Here is a 26,203-nt window from a genome sequence, read left to right on the forward strand (position 1 = left end):
CTACTAAACATCAACTAGCTGACATTCTAACTAAAGCTCTCCCTCCGCCTCAATTTCACTTTCTTATGTCCAAGTTAGGAACATACAATTTGTATGCTCCAACTTGAGGGGGGATGTTAGTGTTAGGTTGTTAGGTTGTTATTTATATAGTTCACAAGTGAATAAAATCCTCTGTATTGTAGTATTGCTAGACCAGCAAATACACCCAGCACTCACACCCTTGTATATATAAATATCACATATACAGTACAATAATAGATGATTGAATTTATTCCAATTATTTTCGTTGTTCTTGGATTCAATAACCATCATCGCCTCCTCCTGATGATGACAACGGTGTTGGGACTTCACTTGCCACCGCAGCATCCCATTGGCAAAAGGCTTAGCCGCAGAGGAAGATGAGTCTTCAACGGCGGGCACCTGCGGGAACTGATGAGGAACAAGATGATGATTATGAAGAGGAGCAATAGCAGCGACGTCGTCATCAGTGACGACAGCATTTTCTGAGAGGAAAGCCTCAAGGGTCATTTCTTCGAACGGGTGGTGATTATAGTGAAGTGAGTCTTTGTGAGAGCGGGTTAGGATCATGTCTTTCCAGACATCATCGACAATTTTGGGCGGAGGAGGGGGATGAAGAAGGATTTGAGGGATGAGAAGTGGTTTTTTGTTGTGGTGAGATACCGTGTTTGAAACGAATTCAAAGGAATTTAGATGAAATCGAAAAATTGAGTTGAAATATAAAAGTATCTGGTAAGGAAGATGGTAGGAGAAGAAGCGGAGGCTCAATGCAAAAATGAGGGTAGGGGAAGAAGGCAATAAGCAGAACGAGGGTTTAGTTCTCCAATTGTATATGGGGGCAATAAAAAAATGCATAAATTGCAAATAAAACTGGCGGAAGAAAGTACAGACGGAACTGCCAGAAGAAAATGCAGATAAAATTGTCAGAAGAGAACGTAAATGGAACTGCTGCAAAAGTGGCAAACTACCGAAAAACTGTTGAAAAGATGGCGAACTGCTGGAAAACTGTTGAAAAATGACAAAGTGTGAAAAGATGACAAACTATCGGAAGGTAACGTAAACCATATAATTTCTCCATGAGAATAAGTAAGTAGTGGATGAGCTAATCGGTGAAGTCAGAAAAGTATCAAAGCATTGACAAAAGAGAAGGAAAAAAATGACACAGAAGAAAAGTATAAAAAGGAGAAAGGAAGAAAATCGAAATAATAAAGTGTAATATCTTATAATCAATATTCAGATATGTTGAATAATGCTAATTAATCTAATTAATCCTAATCATATTCTAACAATTATATTCAATTAATTGATATGCATAATATTAAATTATGTGATACTTAAATATCTAATAAAATAAATTAGTTGATATAATTAAGTTATCGTAATGAATTGTATTTAATAAGTTAAAAAAAATAAATTAAAAAACACTCTCAAAACATGCCACGTCAGTTTTATCATTAAATGCAAAAATTCAATTTTTATATAATAGAATAGATTTTGTAATAAAATTCATTTATTTCTTGAATAAAATAATAACTAAATTATATTACTCCCTTTTTTTATACAATTTTAGAAAAGAAACAATAATAAAGTTTGGAGAAAAAAATCAAAAAAAGCTATATTTAAAATAAAACTAATCACTTTATATTTATGTATAAAAACATGTTATTTTACTCATTTTCAATATATACTTTATGTTTTAGCATATATTTTATATTTATGGTTAATTTTAATATACATCTAATATTATTAAAAAATATTATTTTTAATTATTGACAATTAAAAATTCGAATCAAAAGAAATATTTTTAGAAACTAAATCAACGGTCTACATTATTAAATTAGACCATATACTTAAAGTCATAAAAAGTATAAATCATATAGCTATCGTCAAAATTGATCGAATTAGCCAATTTAAATAAAAACCAATAACCCAATCAATTAAGCATTTGCATCGAAGAAATAATTCACTCCATCTTCCCTTAATAAAGCAGTATATAACTTAGTAACTTGAGTTTTTTGGTATATTGATAACCATGGCATCATCCATCAAGAGGATTGAGCACTTGACCAACAAAGAGAACCGTTTCAGTATACTGTTCTCTGATCAGAAACAAGAATGGATGGTCTGCAATAAAGTCAAATGGAGGAGGCTTATTCTTTCTTGGTGCTGCACAACCCGCAGGAGGATGCATCGTTGTAGCTGCAGCAGCTTTGGTCCCTTCTTCGTTCACTTCAATGATGCATTTCTGGATAATCTCGGAAATAGACACAGCTCTCTCTTCCACAATTTCAGTGATTAAAGCTTCTTTCATGAATGGTAACACCAAACCCATCTCCTTTAACATTGGCGAAGCCTCAACCTTAAAAGATAGCTTAAATCTTGGGATCTTTAGTTTACCTAAATCTACATTACTGAACGGGAGCATGCTTTCAAGAGATACAGAATCAGAAAACACCTATATATATATACATAAAAAAAATGTTATATCACACAAAAAAAATCAGTTATAAAATCAGTTATCATATATTTGTATATAATATGTGTTGTTTAATTTATTTATAATATATATATATTATATTTTAATGTATACCATATAAGAGTAATTAATTTGGTACCTAACTTTTTGTATATGAGTAATATAGTTAACAAATGAATACATAATAATTTATTTGAAAATTATTTTATGTGTGTAAATAATATTTTTTATATTAAAATTTGTTATAATTATATTTTTCAAAATTGATAACATATTTAAGAGCAATAATAAGATTTAGTTTTTTCTTATAATTTTTTTTTAAAAAAACCTCTCAACTATTCACGAAAAGTTATATTAGAAAGAACATACGAATAAAGATTCTTCTAAGGCTACCTTTAAAAAACAAACAAATGCATGTATATTATCTGCATGTATATTATCTTTTAGGGTAAGTGTGAATATCAGCCACAATTAGTTAGTATAAATTTCAGATTCACGGAATTTTTTTTCCCTAAACGTGTCGTAACTTTTGTTTCAGTGTTAAAGGGTTCAAAGATACTTAATTATGTCAAATAAGAAAATAATACACAGTGGGTTTTTTAATTTAAATAAAATAATAAAAGATCAAATTTACTTAAATCTTTTAAATAGAATTTTTAAACATTAATTTTTTACATTATATAATATATAAATAAATCGTCTCAAAGTGATGTGAATTAGATAATACATAAAATATGCTAATATATTTTGGAAGTTGTATGTAAATCGTCCATCCTAACACGAGTTATGTTTCTTAATCTAAAGTTCATAACTCTAGTACGATTTACGTGCAAATCTAAATCTGATAAATATTTAGATATAATTTTAATTTGTATTCAAGAATATTAATTTTTTAATAAATTTAAGAAGTAAAATTTTTAATTAATTTAAAAAATGAATATAAAAAATAATTTTGTTACAACAAAAATTTATCTTCTAAAGTAAATAAATAAAAATTTCATTTAAAAGATTAAATTATTGTGTATGAAAATTTTATTTTTATTTTAAGGACAATATCTAAAAAAATTAAAGAATTTACATATTTTAAAATAAAAAAATTATTAAAATGATAAAATAAAAATTAATATCATTAAATTTGTACTTTTTATAAAATATATTTTATTATTTTATTTTTAAAAATTAATTTTTTATTTTATTATTTTATTAATTTATTCAATTTAAAAGATTTTAAACCAAAGATGAAGTATTAGAATAATCCTAAAATTGAATAATAGATTCTTTATGGCCGAAAATTGAATCACATCTTTTATGTGTGTGAGAATAGTACTATTTTGGTCAAATAGCACTTAATACATATATAGCACATGTAAAATTTTTTTTCAATAACAATTTTGTTAGGTAATCAATAAAGATTTTATCAATTTCTGACAATTTTTGTTTATCACTGTATTTAATAGAAGTCTCTTTGTGAATGTGTCTAATGTTTTGAGACAAAAACAAACACAAGATTTTAATGCATAAATTATTCTAGGGTGCAGTGATTAACATATTATATAAACCACAGTATTAAAAAATATATATATATATATATATATCATTAGAATCAGAAGATTTATATTTTAGAAAATACTTTAGAAAAATCAAACAATTTTTAAATATATTTATTTTATTTAAATAAAAAAATCTAAATAATGATTAAAAAAAATCACTTTTCGATACTTTATAAAATCCCCTATTTTAGGCAATGATAAAAACTCTATCAATATTCCTTCAATTTTATCAATTCTCTCTCCGTTAAATACCAAACAAATTATTTTGGCATAAAATCTAATTGCTATTTAAAATTTATTTCCTTCCCTTGCCATATGAATGCAAATAGAAGCATTGATAGCGTGTGTGTTAAAACTTTTAAGAATGAATTATCATTTCCGATAATAAACGATTGAATTAGCTTAACAAATTTTCAAAACATTCAACGAAACTACTTAATATTTTATGTAATAAAAATAGAGAAAGTTTAGGGATCATCAGCATTTTACACCATTAAATAATAACTAATTAATAACTACAAATCATAAAATTTACTGGTCTTTAACACTCTCGTTAAAATATTCAACACTAAAATGATAAGAATAAATGTTTTCGTTTCTGGATACTTAACTATTTATTCAAAAGACAAAAAAAATCTTTCATAATTCGAAAATCTTTAACTAACTTTCAACCAGGCTTAATCCAATATTATTTGAATTATTGAAAACCGTATAAAAAATTATAAATTGTGGAGGGTATTAACATTTGAACAAGACCAAAAAGGATATTTTACTCAAATGAGTATTGCCTACGTACCTTTTCAACCAAAGCAGGCAAGCCGTTGATTTCATCGGGAAGAAAAATATGCATGGTGTACCTCCTTCTGGGGACATTTTCGCTGCTGGCTACCTTGTAATCAAGACTGAGGACCTTGAAATCTTGATAATGATGAGCAATGGCGTAACGGCGGTGACTTCCATCCATGAAGGGAACCTTCACTGAGCAACTCCCATCTAAGAGATGAAAGTCACCATCCCGTGTATCTTTTTGTCTGAAGGTGTTGCTGTCCCACCATAATCCTTTAAAGTAGAGTGTGTTCGCCATGATCAAATCCGTTAATTGGATTGAATCAGGATCAATCAAGTTCTTAATAACGCCTTTCGTCTCCCTTTCAACCCATGAGTTAATTTCCTTCGCTACTTCATCCTTTCACGTCACCATCAAATAGTTTTTTTTTTAATTTATGGACATCGAATATGATGTAAGAGGGTCAAAAATAAAGTTATGATATTTAAATGATAGTCATATTAATTTGTTCTGGGATTTTGTATTATTTGGCAATCAAATATCAAAATAAGTTTAATTTTAATAATTTCTTATTTAAGATATATTTTATATAAAAATAATTAATTATTTTTATTGATGTAACATACATAAGTAAAAAATTATTTTATAATGACACTGTATCCAAATTAAATTCTTTATATAACTAATTTATTTAATGAGGAATTTTAATTAGCATGCTTAAAATTTTAATATAAGTGATGAATAAAATAATTTTTTTCTCAAAAATAAAAATAATATGTATATACATATATATTTATATTTATATTTGTATTTAAAAATATATTTTACTTTGATTTTTAATTTGTTAAAAAAATGTCATCAAAGACAAAATTAGTCCTCCAATCCCACTAAAAACTTACCGTGTTTGTGAAATCAAGTGAAGCAAAAGTGGACTTGTAAGTATTCTCCAAAACTTGTGAGAAGGAAGGCTTCAGAGATAGGGTTTTGTCAACCCAAACACCATTCGCGTAAGAGAGGTGAGGCCCGCCGCTCGAAGAACGGTCGACAAACACGGAGAACAAGAGCTGAGTTGCTACGGAATTAAGATCGTTGATGGATTCTGACCGGAGAAACGAGAGGAGTTCGTCACAAACCGGGCCGTTGGACCCGGCGGCGACAATGCTAAGAAGGAGTTTGATGCACAAAGGCGAAAAAGCAACGTTCTTGTAACCGCCGCTTTCTTTGGAGAGTAGTAAGTGATTTGCAAGCCTGAATTCAGGAGTGATCACCGGAGCGGCCGTTGCTTTTTCACCATCTTTGGTGGTGGCGTCGGGGGCGGCGGCGGCGGCAGCAGCGTCGTCGAGAGTGATTTCCTTTTCCTTGTCATGATTTTGTGAAACTAATCAATCACGATGCATAGTTGATTCTCTAGTATATGTATATATATATAGGCAGCGAAACAAAATCCCTATATTAGTGCGTCGATTTGCTTGGCCAGTTGTTAGAATCTATTATATATTATTAATCGTTTATTTAATTTGATTGAGATAAAGATCAACTAATTTAATATTTTATTTAATTATATTAATTATAAATATAACAAATTAATTATATTAATTATTTAATTTAATTAAAATAAATAAATAAATTTTATTTTAATTTATATTAATTTTTGGTCACACATATTTCAACTAATAATTCTTAAAAACATTATAATTAATTATTTATTTAATTTAAGTGAGATAAATATTAATTATTTAATATTTTATTTGATTAAATTATTTGATTTGATTTAATAAATGAACTAACTTTATTTTAATTTATATTAATTTTTTGTTTATTATATTTTAATTGATAATTTTTAAAAGTATTATAATTTTTATATAGTATATTTATAAGATATTTTTATTTATTTAACTTACTTTAAACCAAACCATTATAATTAATTTATTATATTAATTATCTAATTTAATTAATTTAAATTTATGTTATTTAATTCAATTTACTATCACATTAATATTTGAATAATTGTTTATCAATTTTTTTTATTTTTTTCTTTGATCATAAATTTTAAAATTTTGTTGATTGTTTATATTTTTATTTTAATATCAAATCTAATATTTTTGTATAATTTATGTCTAACAAATATATATAATTGTAAATAAAAATAAAATACAAAAATATTAATCCGTACAAATAATTCTACATTTATTTTTATTAAATTATATTTTTTATTTGAATCTCTTGCTATCTTATTACATGATGTCTTTAAGATATTTATCTCTAAATATAATATTAGTGGGCTAAAAAAAATTAGGAACATAGGAAAGTAAGGGGGAATTAATCGAGTTAACATTTAAATTTTTTTTTTAAATTTGAATTTTGGATTAATTTAGTCTTTTAATATTCAATTGACTTAAAATATATCCTAAAATTTTAAAATGTGAGTCAAGTTAGTCGTTCTATTTATTTTTGTCACTGAAAAAATAACGTAACAAGATGAAACAAACGTCATTTTGCTGTTCACGCCTAAACGATATTATTTTATTATTTCTTCCATACACAAACGTGGCAAGGTAAATATGTTAATTGTAATAACTAATTAAAAATGATAGATAATGACTATGTTATTTAATTAATCAATAGATAAATAATAAACATGCTATTTAATTGATCATTACAGTTATTATTTTTATTTTTTTATCCGATCTCAAAAGTAACAAAAATATTAAAAAATAAAAATACAAATAAAATAAACTCTATGTTTTTAATCTAAAATATTTTCTTAATATACCAAACTGTATAAAATTTATAAAAAATATCGGGTGATTTACTAATTCAAACATACGAACTATTCAAAAATGTAAATTTTATACAATTTGATATATTAAGTTTTAAATTAAAAATATAAATTTTATTTGATTTATATTTATATTTTTTATTTTTTTATTTCTAAGATCTTATAAAAAATAAAAATGATAACTACAATGATTAATTAAATAGTATGTTTATTATCTATCATTTTTAATTAATCATTATAATTAGCATATTTACCATTTACTTATTATTCATTTAAAATTATATATAAAAAAATTAATAATTAATTAAATTTATATTTTTTATAATGTCATTATTTACATAATTTTTTTGCATTACATTTTATATGAATTTATAAAAAAATGGACGGTGTTATTGTCAAAATAAAAGTAGCGTTATTATCTCCGGTAAATAAATTATTTTTTTTTTCAAACAAAACTTTACTCTGTTTCAACTTACAGCGGTTTAATTCTGATATTTTCTACACGTAATCCGCTATACTTTGATAAAAATAGCAGTTTCCTTTTTAGTGTTTGTAACTTTGTATTGTAATTTTGAATTTCTAAATATTCCATTTTATTGTGTTGATTTTTTTGTTTAAAAAAAATCCGTAAAATAAAACGCTACCATTCGTAATGATTTATATAGTTAGATAAAATATACTGATCATGTAAAAAAAGATTAACTATTATATATTTATATTTGGGTAATTTATTCTCAGAATCAATTTGAAATACATAAATTGCTTTAGTATTAATTTATCTATTCTAAACTTATATTAAAACAGCAATAATCAATTATTAAAAATTAATATAAAATAACTAAAAAACTAATTTTATTAAGTTTGGATTACCTTTTGAAATTTGATTGGCATAAAGTCCTTTCGGACTCCAATTCAACCATTCATTCCATTAAAGGGATAAAAATAAAAATAAAAATACAAATAAAAAATACAAATAAAAAAAGATAGAAAAAAATAAATTTGAATCTTTTAAATTTTAAATTTTTACTTTAAATAATAAAGTGATATCTCTTACCATTGAATGTTTTTTCTCTCATATATTTTTTTATTTTTACTTATAAAATAAATAATGATAGATCATACTTTATCTTCTAAAATTAAATTTAAAATATAGAAAATCCAAATCCGATAAAAATTGCTTTTACGTTCAATGTCTTAATTTCTTGTGTTTAGTTATTTCTTTCCTCTTGTCTATTTGACTGCATTTATTTATAAAAATAGGTCACTTAAATATAAATGTAGAAACATAAACTGATAGCTAAACTGGCAGGGGTAGAGCTAAACTGATAGCTTGTGGACTCACCAGAAGACTCTCCTGAGTCTTGGAAGAAACCTAGTGCTGTGAGTTGCTTCTCATTGAGCTTTGTTTTCTTGGACAACATATCAACAACCTGTGACATCATTGGCCTTCTGCTTGTGTGCAGAAGAATGCTACCTTCATGTACCTAATCACCTCTTCCTCAGGAAACTCTCCCATTTGGGTAAGCTGCTTAACATAATGTTCAATGAATTGGATATGGCAAAAACTTAGAATCTTCCTTTTTATTGATTCTTTAACCAGTGCCCTCAGCAAAACCAAAATTGTTCCGCATAGAAAATCAGCAAACATAAAATGCATGAATACAGGATGTTATGCACTTACCCATTCCAAGAGGAGTTTGTATGAGTCTCCCCAGATTGTCCTTGAACTGCTTCTGCCACCAATTGCATATTCAGGCGCCAAGTAACCACTGTGCAAATCGAAACCAAAACAGGGTAACATATTGGTGAGTTCCATTTCCATAGTCCAATTGAGGGTTGAAAAATTTTTTAAGATCTTGACAGAAAGAAAATAAATAAGAAAAATCCCAATGTATTAACAACACAGTGAGGGTTGGGGCAACAAACTAACATTTTTGCTTCACCTTTATGAAGAACATTAATACATTATAGATGAACACAAAAAATTGAAGTCTATCACAAGCATATAGTCAGAGAAGGAAATGCCTAAAATAATAGGTTTAAGGCATTATAATTTACAAGTATAAATTCTCCAAAGCTAAGACTATGACAAAATCAAGAATTTAAAAATGATACGAGTCCAAACTATAACATACGTTGTTCCAGCAATTCTTGTGCTAATATGAGTGATGTCATCAGGAAACAATTTAGCCAACCCAAAATCTCCTATTTTTGGATTAAAGTCTGTGTCGAGTAGTATGTTGCTGGCTTTGATGTCTCTGTGCACGATGTGTGGCACAAGTTCTTCATGAAGAAATGCAAGACCCCTTGCAGTGCCCATGCAAATAATAGATCTTTTTTTCCAGTCTAGTCTGATGTTTATACTCCTTGTGCCTAAACAAAGATGGAAAAGGTTACATGTTTGATTCTCTCATCAGAATGTGAATCTTAGTATTTTATTTCATAATTTACAACAAAGTATTACTCAAAGTTACCAAGTAATGCACAATCAAGGCTGTTATTTTCCACATACTCATAGACTAGTATACGATTAGGTCCTTGAACACAGCAACCGACCAATTCAACAAGGTTTGGATGCTTAACATTTGATATAGTTTTAATCTCCTTGCCTTGACCCAGCTGGAAAGGTCTTCACTGCTACTTGTCTCCCATCTTTTAAGGTTCCCTAAGAAAAGTTCAACATAGGTGTTTAGTAAAACACAAAAAGATTTGAACTAGTACTATGACTCAGCTTAAGTAAGCTATCATATATACAATGCCATCGTAATTTATACAATTCTACTTTTAAAAAATAAATCAACCAGGTTTGTAGAGGGGACGATTAGGTGATGGAAGATGTAATTATTTCTTGTATCAATTCTATAGGTAGCCTTTCATTTTAAGGTTTTGTCAAATAGTTAATAAATACTCACTGAAGGATTAACTTGCAAAGTTGATGCTCTGAAAAACCAGTCTAATCTTTTTTATGGTGCATAAGTATAAGAAAATTAAATTTATGGTAAGCTTATCAACATTTCGTTTCTGTATGTAAAGATGTTTTTACTGCCTCATTAAGAATGTAATGCCTTTTCATTGCAATATCCAAATGCCTAACAGGCCTAAAATTGGCACTTGCATTATAATGGAATCATTAACTCATAATTCAATATAAAAGAAAGGAAGAAAATGGAAAAGGACTATAGCATTGACTATGGTGAGAGCTCTGTCTCTGTGCTGTTCAATTGAAAGTGAAAGTGAGAGAGTGAGGTTGGAGATGGGTGGTTCAAATTGGGGTTTTTTTCCCTTTTTTTTTTTTTTAATGAAAATGACGCCGTTTTCAGTGTGGGGTTTGAAATAAAATTTCGAACCAATCCGGATTTATCAAACTTGTCAGTTGACTCAGTTCACTAGTTTTAGCAAAAACCATCTGAATCAAACCAATTCCCATTGATTTCGCTCTTTGTTCGGTCCTATGACCAACCCAGATTGATCTAGGATTCTAGGGACTAGTTCATTGATTTTTCAGCAACCGTCCAAATCGGTTCAATTTTCACAACACTGTACCAAAGATTTTTTAATTTGAAGGGAAGAACAATTAATATCAAATATTATAAATTAAAAATAAATAAAATTAATTAAATAAAATTATAAATTAGTTAAATAATTTATTTTTTGACTGATCAACTCTTGTTCCATATATTTTTCTTCTATTATTTTGCCTTGTCTAACTAGATATGATGGAGTTTCTTGTTTTCCTTTTTTGTATCTGAAGATACAGAAGTAATGGATTTGCTTACTACTTATGGTGCATTTTTTGTGCAGGATTTGTTGGTCTACTTGGTAAATATGTGATGAAAAATATACACAGGTAACTTATATTTGTTTGAAACAAAAAACAAAACAAAGTATACTGTGTTTCGATGTTATGTTGGCAACAACATGAGAAGTTGACTTGAGACTTGAGAGTTCAAAAATAGAAAGAACAGAAACAATCAATCGAAAAGGATGCAGCTGTTCAGCAGGAAAGGAAAGGAGCTTTTGAATTTTAATCATTTCCCACTGCAGAACAAGTTACCGATAGCATCGATCTAATGGAGCTAGTGAAGGCAGAATATCTTTTTGCGTAGGAGCTGAGGAGGTGGATTGAGGGATTGCAGGGAGAGGAGTTGTCAAGGTTTCTACACGACGACGTTTAATATTTGGAAAAAGGGTCAATTAGTCTCTATCAACAATTTTCCATTACGACGTGGCGCTTATATTTGCCACATTATTCGTAAACTTATGGGAAGTGCTAGGAGACAATGAAAATTTTGAACAACATAAACAACCATTAATCAAATGAAAATACACTACATCTTAATTTAATGCTACTAATTAAATTTACTTTTTTAACCCTATTAATTCACATTGTTTACACATTGTTCAAAAATCTTATTTATTACCTATACTTTTCCTAAACTTATACATTATATGAACAACCTTCTGCTAATCAGTTATATGGGTCATATTGTCCAATTCCTGTCTAAAACAAGAATTGTCTGAGAGTTTCAAGATGACTGGAGTGCGATATGTCCCAGAAAAAAAGTGATTAAAGGCCAAAAAAAGTATTCACTTTTATTTAATACTATTTTGTGCTAAAATTCATTTTATTTTTTTTTTAATCAAATCAATAACTAAACTATATATATTACTCTTTTTTTTTGTGTAATCATAAATTTCGTTTGGTTATCTTATTTATGAGATTGACAATTTTGGAAAAGAAACAAGAATAAAGTTTAGAAAAAAATATCAAAAAAAGTTATATGTAGAGTAAAATAAATTACTATATATTTGTGTATAAAAATATGTTTTAACATATATTTTATATTTATAGTTGATTTTAATATATACTTAATATTGTTAAAAAATATTAATTTTAAGTATTGACAATTAAAAATTCTGGTCAAAAGAGACATTTTTAGAAACTAAATCAACGGTTTACATTATTAAGCCTGGAGAGACCCTATAAGAACTAAGCTATGCAGTTCGATTCTGATTGTAAAACAGAGAGAATATGTGCGTGTATTGACAATAAAAGTGTAATCTCATCTATGTGTATTTTTGTGTGTCATATTATTTAAAATCGCTGCTATTTATACACTGGTTGAGATAACAACTTTTTTACTTTGACGAAGTCTGTTATTGCTTGGGATGAAATATGTTAGATTGACTAACTTAACAAACTCTTGTTTATTCTCATCCCTTTCAAAACCATATACTTAAAGTCATAAAAAGTATAAACTATAGCTATCAAAATCGATCGAATTAGCCAATTTAAACAGAAATCGGTAACCCAGTCAATTAAGCATTTGCATCGGAGGAATAATTTACTCCTTAACTGACACTATTCGACTAATATCAAAGTTGTGATATTAAGTGATAGTTATATTGATTTGTTCTGGGATTTTGTGTTATTTGACAATCAAATATCAAAATGAATTTAATTTTAATATTCTCTTATTTAATATGAGAAGTTTCAGGAAATCAACTATAGTATAAATTAATTCAGTTATTTTTTTGCCCTTTCGTGCTTCAACGAGAAATCGTGAAAAAATCTTCTAAGCTACGAGCACCTCTCAAGCAACAATGAAGACAGAAAAGTCAAATATGCTCAGAGGCTCATCAATAATTGAAAATCAAACTTGGGGTCAAAGCAATGCTCAACGGTCCAGATTCAAGATTCGTGAAGAAAAAGGTTGAGAGAGAAAGGTAAGGTTACATGTACTCTCTCTCACATCTGACCACGCTACAGCTAGTTCTGATGCTGAAGAAGAAGACAACCCAAGTGTTGAACTTGGTTTACACCTTGAAAGCTTCCGTCTTCTATAATAAGGGTGAACGGCCAAGAATTGAGGACAAGAGAGAAAGAGCACTTGTTTAGGTTTCTATAGCTCCCTGAGTTGTTCCTATTCTTCTCCTTCATGGTTTTTATTTTGTAATTTTTTTCAGTGTAGTCTATCTGAGTTTCATTGGAGAAAAGGCAAACATGGTGAGGTTTGTAAGAAAAAGCCAATAAGTGAAAAAAAGCAGTGGCTAGACTTGGAGAAAAAACCTAAGTTATTATTGTAGAAATCCTTTGTAAGTATTTCTGTTTTGTGTCATGATCCTGTTGGGATTTCCTTACAAGTTGGATTAGTACTTTACTGTTGAAAGCTAGGATTGAGTCCTAGTCAAGTTCAAGTTGGATTAGAATTTGAACTTGTCTCAGATAGGATTGGGTAAATCCTAAAGAGAATTGGAGATTGTAATCTATTGAAAAGATAGTGAAATTCCATCATTGTTGTGATGGAGACTGGATGTAGGCTACATTGTACTAGGTAGCTGAATCAGGATACATCTGTGTGTCACTCTCTTCTTTCTTCTCTGTTCTCTATTTCTAGTTCTGAATTATAGGAGACAAAAATAAAATATCTCCTACCGTATCAGGAGACAAAATCAAAAGTCTCTCCTGTATCCTCTAGAGAAAGCAAAGTTACAAGCAGAGATTAAAAAGGAGGCCAAAATTTAACTCCTTCTCTTAGCCATTGATTAATATCATGAAATAATCAAAATAATAATAATTAAATAATTCTTTACTAAGAATAAATCAAAATAATAATAATTAAATAATTCGTTAGTGTGACATCCCATAAATTCAATACTAAGCGAGTAGTAAATTAGTCATATTAAATTTACTAATCAAAGTTAGAATCTAGCCACACTCCTTAACGATCCAATAATACGAAGTAATAATATTTTTACTAAGAACACAAGAAAAACAAAAATATAACTCCTTCCATCTTTTTAACTCTTGGCTAATTTTTAAAATACAGTCTGATTATCAAACTCTAACATGTTACCATTATTATAATGAATTATGAATGATCTAAGAAATTTATTTTTTTTATTTATTCATTCAAACCCCTTGGCTAAGGCATTGTTTAATTCATTTATTATAATCGTAGAGCTCGAACTCATTACCATAGTTGATAGATTCTATATTGACTAATCATTAATTTTACAAATATTTAAATCATACCTAATATCCATTCAACTAGCACCGTAGAATACTAGGTGTCCGGAATCAAAGTATAATAAATACGTATGAATTACTATGATAGTCGCAGGTCAAAGAAAAATTCTAATATTACGTTCATCATGAGAATATCCTATTGACAAATATACGATAACTATAACCATTAAGAATTTTCAGAGTGACTCAATTCAATGGTCATATCTTTATATGTACCATTTATATGTACCATATTAATCTACCCGAATCACTAATGTTCCAATTTTAGTAATTCTATGATTAAAAATAATTTAAATTAAAAATACTCAAAAACGTATATCTCATTATTATGATCCTTATCGTAATTATTCGTTTTTAATTTTAATTAAAAACACTATCGTAACTTTCAAAAGCTTATTCTTATAATAATAATAACAATTCATGATAGTATTTTATTGGACATACACATTTAGAGAGAGAGAGAGAGAGAGAGAGAGAGAGAGAGATTTACTAATCAAATTGAGGAGGAGAAAGAAGAAGGAGTCAAGAGTTTATAATTATTTAGTCTTAATCTGCGGACACCTGATTTTATCAGTGGGTTACTAAAAGATTTAATATTATTCTATAATAATTTAATGATAATTTAAAATAGAACTGACTTTTATATAAAAAAAATTATCAATTAATAATCTTCTCATAATAGCTAAGGATCTTTTGCATTTAGTGAGGAGTTTTTTATTCAACATTCAGTTAAAACATACTTTTATATAAATATATAATATATACATATACAGGTGCGGATTGGTTGAATATGGTTGAGATTTAATTCAACCCACACAAAAATTCTATCTGCATTTTACTTTATTCGCCACGGATTGTCAACCCTAGTTGTTAAATTAATAAATTAAAAAAATTAAATTAATAACTAAATAATGACTAAAACCAATAAATTTTAATGACTTCCTAACATTTTTCTTTCAATAAATTATATCTTTTATTTGAATCTTTGGCCATCTTATTGCATAATAACTTTAAGATATTTATCTCTAGATATAATATTAATGGTAAAAAAAAAATTGTAAAAACGTGGGGAAGTAAGAGGGGAATTAATCTGTAGATGGTGGCATTGATTCCAATATGCTTAAAGTATATGACTTCAATAGAGCAGGCTATATTTATCTCTACCCTTTTCTCATTTTAGTTAGTTTCACAGTTAAAAGGAAAAACTTTACAGCGTTTGTTGTGAACTTTTTATCTTTATTTTAATACTACTTTGTGCTAAAAAAATTCATTTATTGTTTCTTTAATAAATTCATTGACTAAATTATAATTTGGAAAAGAAACGAGAATAAAGTTTGAAAAAAAAATATTAAAAAAATACTATTTGTACATTAAAATCAGTCATTATATATTTATATACAAAAATATATATTATTTAATTCATTTTTAAAATATATCTTATGTTTTAATATATATTTTATACTCGTAATTGATTTTAATATATACCTAATATTATTGAAAAATATTATTTTTAAATATTAAACTATTAAAAATTCTAATCAAAAGAGACATTTTTAAAAACTAAATCAACGATATACATTATTAAATTAGACCATATACTTAAAGTCATAAAAAGTATAAATCATGTAGCCATCAAAATTGATTGAAGTAACAAATTTAAATAAAAACAGGTAGCCTAATCAATTAAGCATTTGCATTGGTATATTGATAACTATGGCATCATTCATCAAGAGGATTGAGCACTTGACCAATAAAGAGAACAGTTCCACTATACTTTTCTCTGATGAGAAACAAGAATGGATGGTCTGCAATAAAGTTAAAAGGAGGAGGCGTATTTATTATTCCTGCTGGAGAACCCGGAGAATACATTATCGCTGTAGCTGCAGCAGCTTTGGTCCCTTCTTCGTTCACTTCAATGATGCATTTCTGGATAATTCCGGAAATATACACAGCTCTCTCTTCCACCATTTCAGTGATTAAAGCTTCTTTCATGAATGGTAACACCAAACCCATCTCCTTTAACATTGCCGAAGCCTCAACCTTGAAAGATAGCTTAAATTTTGGGATCTTTAATATACCTAAATCTATATAACTGACCGGGAGCATGCTTGCAAGAGATACAGAATCAGAACACACCTAAATATATATAAAAAAATGTTATATCACACCAAAAATCAGTTATAAAATTAATTCTCATATATTTATATATAATACATATTTTGTTTAATTTATTTTTAATATATATATTATATTTCAATGTGTATCATATAAAAATAACTAATTTGATATCTAACTTTTTGTATATAAATAGTATGGTTAACAGATAAATACATAATAATTTATTTAAAAATTATTTGGTGTGTAAATAATATTTTTTATATTAAAATATGTTATAATTATATTTTTCAAAATTGATAACATATTTAAGAACAATAATAAGATTTAGTTTTTTTTCTTATAAATTCTTTTTTTAAAAAAAAAAAACTCTCAACAGTTCACTTAAAAAGAATTTTGTAAGGTTATATTAAAAGAACAAACAAATAAAGATTCTTCTAAGGCTACCTTTAAAAAACAATCAAATGCATGTATATTCTCTTTTACGGTAAATGTGAATATCAGCCATTCAGCCACAATTAGTTAGTATAAATTTCAGATTCACGGAACTTTTTTTTCCACAAACGTGTCGTAACTTTTGTTTTAGTAATTCTCATTTGTTAAAAGGGTTCAAAGATACTTAATTATGTCAAATAAGAAAATAATAAATCATGATAAAAAAAATCATTTTTGGATACTTTATAAAATCCCCTATTTTAGGCGATGATAAAAACTCTATCAATATTCTTTCAATTTTATCAATTCTCTCTCCGTTAAATATCAAACAAATAATTTTGGCATAAAATTTAATTGCTCTTTAATTTAAAATTTATTTCCTTCCCTTCCATATGAATGCAAATAGAATTATAGAAGCATTGATAGCAATGTGTGTTAAAACTTTTAAGAATGAATGATCATTTTCGATAATAAACGATTGAATTAGGTTAACAAATTTTCAAAACATTCAAGGAAACTACTTAGGATCCGTTTAAGAAGTTTTAAAAGTAATTTTTAAAATAAAATCGTAATTTTTTAAAAGTTATTTAAGAGTGTATATAGAAGTTAAAAAAAATTACATCTCTCAATAATAAAAAAATTTTTATCACATTTTTTTAAAAATAAATATTTTTAAAATTAATTAAAAACTCAAATACAAAATAATTTATTTATAAATTATTTTTAATATAGTTATTTATTGTTTAAACTATTTTTTTTTAAATCTTAATATTTTATGTAATTAAAATTTTCAACACTCAAATGATAGTAAATGTTTTTTTTTTTTTTGGTACTTAACTATTTATTCAAAAGACAAAAAATATTTCATAATTTGAAAATCTTTATGTCATTGACAACCAGACGACTTAATCCAATATTATTTGGATTATTGAAAACGGTCTAAAAATTTTGAGAACAACTAGGAACCAAAAGCATATCAGCCAAAAATCAGCCAAAATATGTTTGAGTTCCATGAAAAATCGGGTTTTGGTTTGTGCTCCGTGATTTCATGAGCGATTTTTAAACATATTATTCAAAAAGTGATTTTAATTAAACGGTTTTGTTTATTTTTTGGCTTTTCCAAAATTTTTAAATTTTTATTATCCTTTGAACAAGACCAAAAAGGATATTTTACTCAAATAAGTATTCGCTACGTACCTTTTCAACCAAAGCCGGCAAGCCGTTGATTTCATCGGGAAGAAAAATATGCATAGTGTACCTCCTTCTGGGGACATCTTCGCTGCTGGCTTCCTTGTAATCAAGACTGAGGACCTTGAAATCTTGATAATGATGAGCAATGGCGTATTGGCGGTGACTTCCATCCATGAAGGGAACCTTCACTGAGCCACCCCCATCTAAGAGGTGAAAGTCGCCATCCTGTGTACCTGTTTCTCTGAAGATGCCACTGTTTTTCCATAATCCTTTGAAGTAGAGTGCGTTAGCCATGATCAAATCCGTCGATTGGATTGAACCAGGATCAATCAAGTTCTTAATAACGCCTTTGGTCTCCCTTTCAGCCCATGAGTTAATCTCCTTCGCTACTTCACCCTTTCAAGTCACAAACAAATAAACTAGTTTCTTTTTTAAATTTATGGACATCGAATATGATCTAAGAGTGTCAAAAATAAAATTGTGATATTTAAGTGATAAGTCATATTAATTTGTTCTAGGTTTTTGTGTTAGTTACCAATCAAATATCTCAATTTTAAGGTTATAATTGTCTTTTTCTTTTTACTTTTAAACAATAAATTGTAGGATTAGATTTTAATATATTATAAAAGTATTGTTTTTATTTAAAATGTGGCTAAATAAATAAATCGTATTTTTATACAAAAAATATATTTTATTTTGATTTTTAATTTGTTAAAAAAATATCAGACAAATTAGTCCTCCAATCCCACTAAAAACTTACCGTGTTTGTGAAATCAAGTGAAGCGAAAGTGGACTTGTAAGTATTCTCCAAAACTTGTGAGACGTAAGGCTTCAGAGATAGGGTTTTGTGAACCCAAACACCATTCGCGAAAGAGAGGTGAGGCCCGCCGCTCGAAGAACGGTCGACAAGAACGGAGGACAAGAGCTGAGCTGCGACGGAGTTGAGATCGTTGATGGATTCTGATCGGAGGAACGAGAGGAGTTGGTCACAAACCGGGCCGTTGGACCCGGCGGCGGCAATGCTAAGAAGGAGTTTGATGCACAAAGGCGAAAAGACAACGTTCTTGTAACCGCCGGTTTTTTTGGAGAGTAGTACGTGATATGCAAGCCTGAATTCTGGATTGATCACCGGAGCGGCATTGGTGGTGATGGCGGCGGCGGCGGCGGCGTAGGGGGCATAGTTCAGTGTGTTCCTTGGCATCATTTTGTGAAACTAATAAATCATGATGCATAGTTGATTCTGTATATATATAAGTAGCGAAACTAAATCCCTGTTTTAGTGGCGTCCATTCGCTTGATCTTTTATTAGAATTCAAATTAATTCTTCAACCAAATTCAAGAATATGAGACTCGAATCCGCAACCTCTTAACTGAGTATAAGGAGTTTATGTCATTTGAGCTATTATTCTTTGGCGTTCAACTGATATTATTGATTGAACGCGTTAATTTAATCTCACTAAAATAAAAATATAAAATAATAAAAAACATAAATTAATATAAAAATAAATATCAGATTAGTCTATTTTACAATAATATCTTAATTTGACACAATAAAAATATCAATCAAATATTAAACTTGTAATAAAATGGTAACAATTAAGCATTAAAACGACACTAGAACAACAACAATCAGATATTAAGTCTGTATTAAAATAACAACAACTAAGAATTAAAATAACAATAATTAGTATAGATAATTTACATATTTAAATCAACTCCTAGCACAAATTATACAAATACAATAATTGACATTCATTTACGTGTGTGCATTTTTATAAGAGATAATAACGTTATTCTTATTTTGATAATGTTATTTTTTTTTATAAATTCATTCAATATATAATACAAAAAAAATCATGTAAAAAATGACGTTATCAAAAATACGAATTTAATTGATGATTAATTTTCTTTACATATCATTTTAAATAAGTAATAAGTAGATGCATACATGGTAAACATGCTAATTATAATGATCAATTAAAAATGGTAGATAATGACTATGTTATTTAATTAATCAATAGATAATGAACATCGATCTTGTTTAATTGATCATTAGTTATCATTTTTGTTTTTTTATTAAGATCTCAAAAGCAAAAAAAATAAAAAAATACAAATACAAATCAAATAAATTCTATCTTTTTAATCTAAAATATTTTCATAATATATCAAACTGTATAAAATTTATAAAAATTATTGGATGATTTACTAATTTAAACATACGAACTATCCGAAAATACAAATTTTATACAATTTGATATATTAAGTTTTAGATTAAAAACATAAAATTTATTTGATTTATATTTATATTTTTTACTTTTTTTCTAACATCTTATAAAAAAATACAAATGATAACTACAATGATTAATTAAATAATATATTCATTATCTATCATTTTTAATTGATTAATTAAATAATATGACCACCATCTATCATTTCTAATTGATCATTGTAATAAGCATACTTATCATTTATCTATCACTCATTTAAAATTATATATAAAAAAATTAATGATCAATTAAATTCATATATTTAATAATGTCATCTTTTACATGTTTTTTTATATTACATTTTGTATGAATTTGTAAAAAAATAGGTGATATTATCAAAATAAGAGTAGTTATTATCTCCAATAAATAAACTATTTTTTCTTTTCAAACCAAACTTCCATCTGTTTCAACTCAAAGCAGTTTAACTCTAATATTTTCTGCTCCTAATCTATTATACATGCCGTAATTTGATAAAACGCTACAACTCGTAACGATTTACATAATTAAATAAAATATACACATATAAAGAAAGATCAATTATTATATATTTATATTTATATTTGTGTAATTTATACTCGGAATCAATTTAAAATACATAAATTGTTTTATTATTAATTTATCTATTCTAAACTTATATTAAAATAGCAATAATTAATTATTAAAAATTAATATAGAATAACTAAAGAAATAATTTTATTAAGTTTGGATGACCTTTTGAAATTTTATTGGCATAATGTCGGACTCCAATTCAATTCCATTAAAGGGATAGGTAGATTAGAGTTCCAGAAAAAAAAAATAAAAAACAAATAAAAAAGGATAGATAAAAATTGCTTTTACGTTCAATGTCTTAGTTTCTTGTGTTTAGTTGTTTTTTCCCTCTTGTCTTTTAACTGTATTTGTTTATAAAAATAGATCACTTAGATATAAATATAAAAACATAAAATTATATTTAACAAGTAAAATATGAATAATAATTTAATATATTTTATATCTTTTTTTTATAAAAAAAAAATACAAAGACACTACACAAAGACATACCTTGTTCTTTTATTTTTTTTATTATCACTATTAATTTTTATAATTATATTTTTTATATTTTAGTTTTTATTATAAATTTTATGTGAAAAATAAAAATAAATTAAAATTTTTATTATTTATTCTATCTTATATTCAAACTCCGCCTATGTTACACTTGCGGTACATAGCCGGTCTCAAGCCCGGATAAAGGAGGAGGGTTGTGTTAGGTTTTCGACAACCAACATAAAAATATAGTCGAATCCCCATGACATAAATCAAAGACATTATTGCGCTAAAGCTAGGTCGTTGCCTGGAAGCAACATGCTGTATGGCTCGAGTACGGTGTCAAATAAGCAAGAACCGCTGCATCGGTGCCCAGATGTAGTGTTAAATGAGTAAGGCTTCTCGCGTTTTCGTGAACGGACGAGAGTAAATAAGCTAGTTCACAAAGTAAAAGGTAAAGGTCGGAGGGACAGAAGGTTGAGATTTGGGACACGGAACATAGGCGCTCTAACAGGAAAATCCATGGAGGTGGTGGACACCATGACAAGGAGGAAGATTAACATTATGTGCCTACAAGAAACAAAGTGGGTTGGTGCGAAGGCTAGGGAGTTGGATACTTCTGGTTTCAAACTTTGGTATATAGAAAATGTGAAGAATAGGAATGGGGTTGGAATAATTGTGAATAAGCAGTGGAAGAAGGACGTAGTGGATGTCAAGAGAGTGGGAGATCAGATCATCTCTATCAAACTTGTGGTGGAGGGAAGTGCTTTCCATGTGATTAGCGCCTATACACCGCAAGTGGGTTCGGACGAACAACACAAGATAAAGTTTTGGGAGGATCTAGAGAGTTTGGTTCAAGACATACCTTTGGGAGATAAGATTTTCTTAGGAGGAGATTTAAATGGCCATGTTGGGAGAGAAGTGACTGGATATTGGAGTATTCACGGAGGCCATGGTTTCGGGGTGATCAATGCCGAGGGTAAAACTATTTTGGACTTTTTTTCAACATTTGATCTTTCCATCACAAATACATGTTTTAAAAAGAAAGACGAACATCTTATAACCTATAAGAGTGGCATGACAAGCTCTCAAATTGACTTCTTCTTGTTGAGGAGAGTCGACCGAAAATTTTGCATTAATTGTAAAATTATCCCGAGAGAGAGTTTGACAACACAACATAGGGTGCTCGTCATGGATTTTCACGTTGAGTGAAAATTGAGGAAAAGGCATCATACGAAGAACCCAAGGACGAGGTGGTGGCGGATGAAAGGTGAGGAACAAAGAAGCTTCCTAAGACGGGTAGGAGAAGAGGTAAAGTGGGATGGGAATGGAAGCGCAGAAGAGATGTGGAGGGAGATGGCGGAAGTTATTAGAAGAACAGCCAAAGAAAGCTTTGGTGAATCTAAAGGAATAGGGCCAAGAGACAAGGAGTCCTTGTGGTGGAATTCGAGTGTACAAGAAAAGATAAAGATAAAAAGGGAGTGCTTTAAAGAGTGGTCTTTATGCCGCAACGCAGATAACTGGAAAAAATATAAGGCGGCTAAGAAAGAGACAAAAGTGGCTGTAAGCGAAGTAAGAACAAGAGCATATGAGGGTCTCTACCAGTCTTTGGGCACGAAAGAAGGAGAAAAAGCTATATATAGAATCGCAAAGAGCCGTGAAAGAAGAATAAGAGATTTAGATCAGGTTAAGTGCATAAAGGATAAGGATGGAGAAGTGTTGGCTCAAGAGGAGAAGATTAATGAAAGGTGGAAGAGCTACTTCTACGAGTTATTCAATGAGGGACCGAAGACTCTTTCGAGCCTTGGTCGGTTATGCACAAGAGAAGAAGATCAAAACTTTGACTACTATCGAAGGACTCGAGACTTCGAGGTGAAAGAGGCTCTAAAGCAGATGAAAAATGGCAGGGCAGTAGGGCCTGATAATATCCTGATCGAGGTTTGGAAGGGTCTTGGAGAAAAAGGCATCAACTGGTTAACCAAGCTTTTTAATGAGATTTTAAGGTCAAAGAAGATGTCTGATGAGTGGAGAAAGAGCACTTTGGTACCTATCTACAAGAATAAGGGGGATATACAAAGTTGTGGAAACTATAGAGGGATCAATCTTATGAGTCATACCAAGAAGTTATGGGAAATGATGATAGAACGGAGGTTGAGAAAAGAAACACAAGTAACAGAGAACCAATTTGAATTTATGCCAAGCAGGTCTACCACTGAAGCAATATACCTATTAAGAAGGATGATGGAGAGGTATCATAGTAATAAAAGGGATCTACATATGGTGTTTATTGATTTGGAAAAAGTGTATGATAGAGTACCAATGGAGGTCTTATGGAAGGTTTTAGAAAAGATGAGAGTAAGAATCGCATATATTCGTGCAATTAAGGACATGTATGATGGGGCCACAAATAGTGTGAAGACTCAATGTGATGTGACAGAGGAATTTTCTATTGGTATAGGATTACATTAGGGATCATCCTTAAGTCCATACCTTTTCACATTAGTCTTGGAAGTACTCACAGAGCACATCCAAGAGCCTGTGCTATGGTGCATGCTTTTTGCCGATGATATCGTCCTTATGGGAGAGTCAAGGAAAGACTTAAATAAGAAGTTGGAGTTATTGAGAGAAGCTCTAGAAGTGTATGGTCTGCGCATAAGCCGTAGCAAGACGGAATATATGGAATGTAAGTTCAGTCTGAGAAGGGAAAACCCTAATATAGAGGTGAAGATTGGAGAAAACATCCTACGAAAAGTTAAAAGTTTTAAGTATCTTGGGTGCATCATACAGGATAATGGAGAAATTGAACAGGATGTAAATCATAGGATCCAAGCAGGTTGGTCAAAATGGCAGATTGCATTTGGTTTTATATGCGACAAAAAAGTACCTTTATAACTTAAAGGTAAATTCTATCGCACTGCTATAAGACTGGCTATGCTTTATGGTACGGAGTGTTGGGCGGCTAAAGGGGAGCATGAACATAAGCTGAGTGTGACAGAGATGAAGATGTTGAGATGGATGAGTGGTCATACGCGATTGGATAAAATAAGGAACGAAGATATAAGGGAGAGAGTTGGAGTAGCACCCATTGTGGAAAAGATGGTTGAATCACGTCTCAGGTGGTTTGGACATGTGAGAAGAAGACCGATAGAACATCCAGTCAGGAGGGTGGATGAGATAGAAGATGGACAAGGGGCGAAAGGCAGAGGAAGACCTAAGAAGACCATCCATGAGGTGGTCAAACGAGATCTACATGTAAACGGTCTCTCTGTAAACATGATACATGACAGAGCATAATAGCGTCATTTGATTCATGTAGCCGAACCCACTTAGTGGGACAAGGCTTTGTTGTTGTTGTTGTTGTATCTTATATTCAGTTTACCATAAAAAAAAATACAATATTAATTTTTATGTCTTTATTTTTTATGTCCTATTCTCAATATTTTATTTTGCCTTATTCTTAAAATCAAATAATGCCTTTATTACACACAGACACGCACCGTTGATAGAAGCGAAAGCACAAAAAAAAAGAATAAAAGACACGAGGAGGAAAAGATGGTGAGCCACAAAGCCAAACCAGCTTCTTCGACACAGATGGAGGTGAGGCTCACAAGGAGTGTGGATTGGCAGCACTAAGATGAGGCAGAGTTTTTTACGACAGCTCGCAGACGACGATGGTGATTGTGCGGTGGCGGTGACTGAGTTAACCATAGAGGTGAGGTGAGACCGTGAGAACTCTGTCTCTGTGCCGTTCAATTGAAAGTGAAAGTGAGAGAGGGAGGTTAGGGATGGACAGCTCGAATTGAGATTTTCTTTCTTTTTTTTTTTAATAAAAACTACGCTGTTTTTAGTGTGGGGTTTGAAATAAAACTCCGAACCAATATGAATTTATCAAACTTGTCGGTTCACTAGTTTTAGTAAAAACCATCTGAATCAAACTGGTTTCCATTGATTTTGCTCTTTGTCCGGTCTTATGACCAACCCAGACTGATATAAGGACTAGTTCATCGATTTTTCAATCCGACCGTCCAAATCAGTTTGATTTTTACAACTGCACAAAAGAATTTTTTTTAATTTGTGGATAACGATAATGTCACAAGTAATCATTTACTTTAACCACTATATAACCAACTTAAGTTAGTTTAGTAATTAATTCATTAGTCCGTTTAAATAAGTATCGAAAATTTGAATTATGTCTTGTACGTGTAGCAACTTATTGGTCAATAAAGAACTATTAAATATAATTCAAATTCGCGACGGATTAGTCCTTGCTTGATTTGTCGAATTGAAAAATACATGTTGAAATAAAAATATACGTTAAAATTAGTTAAACAACACATATAATATATAAATATATAATTACTGTTTTTTGTGTACAAATAGTATTTTTTGTAAAAAGATAATGTTCACATTAAAAAATTTCTAAAATATAATTTAATTTTGATATATAATTAGTGTAAAATAATTTCACACATGCACACATTAATACACTACAAGAAAAATATTGGTTACCATTAAATCTATTGTTGAATTAATTA

At 29.0% G+C, this 26,203-nt stretch overlaps 1 protein-coding gene and 2 pseudogenes across 1 annotated transcript; all 3 read right to left on the reverse strand.

Annotated features, from left to right (window-relative positions):
* Positions 1 to 1,977: 1,977 nt before the first annotated feature.
* Positions 1,978 to 9,049, reverse strand: LOC107641303 (serpin-ZX-like). Its single transcript, XM_021124011.2, has 4 exons — positions 8,953 to 9,049; positions 5,731 to 6,209; positions 4,841 to 5,230; positions 1,978 to 2,473 (listed from the first exon to the last, which is right to left on the reverse strand). The coding sequence occupies exons 1-4, from the start codon at positions 9,047 to 9,049 to the stop codon at positions 2,057 to 2,059; spliced, it is 1,383 nt and encodes a 460-aa protein (XP_020979670.2). The 3' UTR covers positions 1,978 to 2,056.
* On the reverse strand, positions 9,049 to 11,037 carry LOC107641304 (cold-responsive protein kinase 1-like; annotated as a pseudogene).
* A 5,322-nt stretch (positions 11,038 to 16,359) lies between these two features.
* Positions 16,360 to 19,585, reverse strand: LOC107641305 (serpin-ZX pseudogene; annotated as a pseudogene).
* Positions 19,586 to 26,203: the final 6,618 nt, after the last annotated feature.

Source organism: Arachis ipaensis, chromosome B5 (genome assembly GCF_059453495.1).
Source record: "Arachis ipaensis isolate K30076 ecotype BB chromosome B5, ASM5945349v1, whole genome shotgun sequence".
Classification (NCBI taxonomy): Eukaryota; Viridiplantae; Streptophyta; class Magnoliopsida; order Fabales; family Fabaceae; genus Arachis; species Arachis ipaensis.

Coding starts and splice junctions, on each gene's coding strand:
- LOC107641303 (XM_021124011.2), bottom strand. CDS start 9,049: ATGTCACAGGTTGTTGATATGTTGTCCAAGAAAACAAAGCTCAATGAG. Junction 5,231..5,730: donor CACTTGATTTCACAAACACG/GTAAGTTTTTAG, acceptor GTGACGTGAAAG/GATGAAGTAGCGAAGGAAAT. Junction 2,474..4,840: donor TGCCTGCTTTGGTTGAAAAG/GTACGTAGGCAA, acceptor ATATATATATAG/GTGTTTTCTGATTCTGTATC.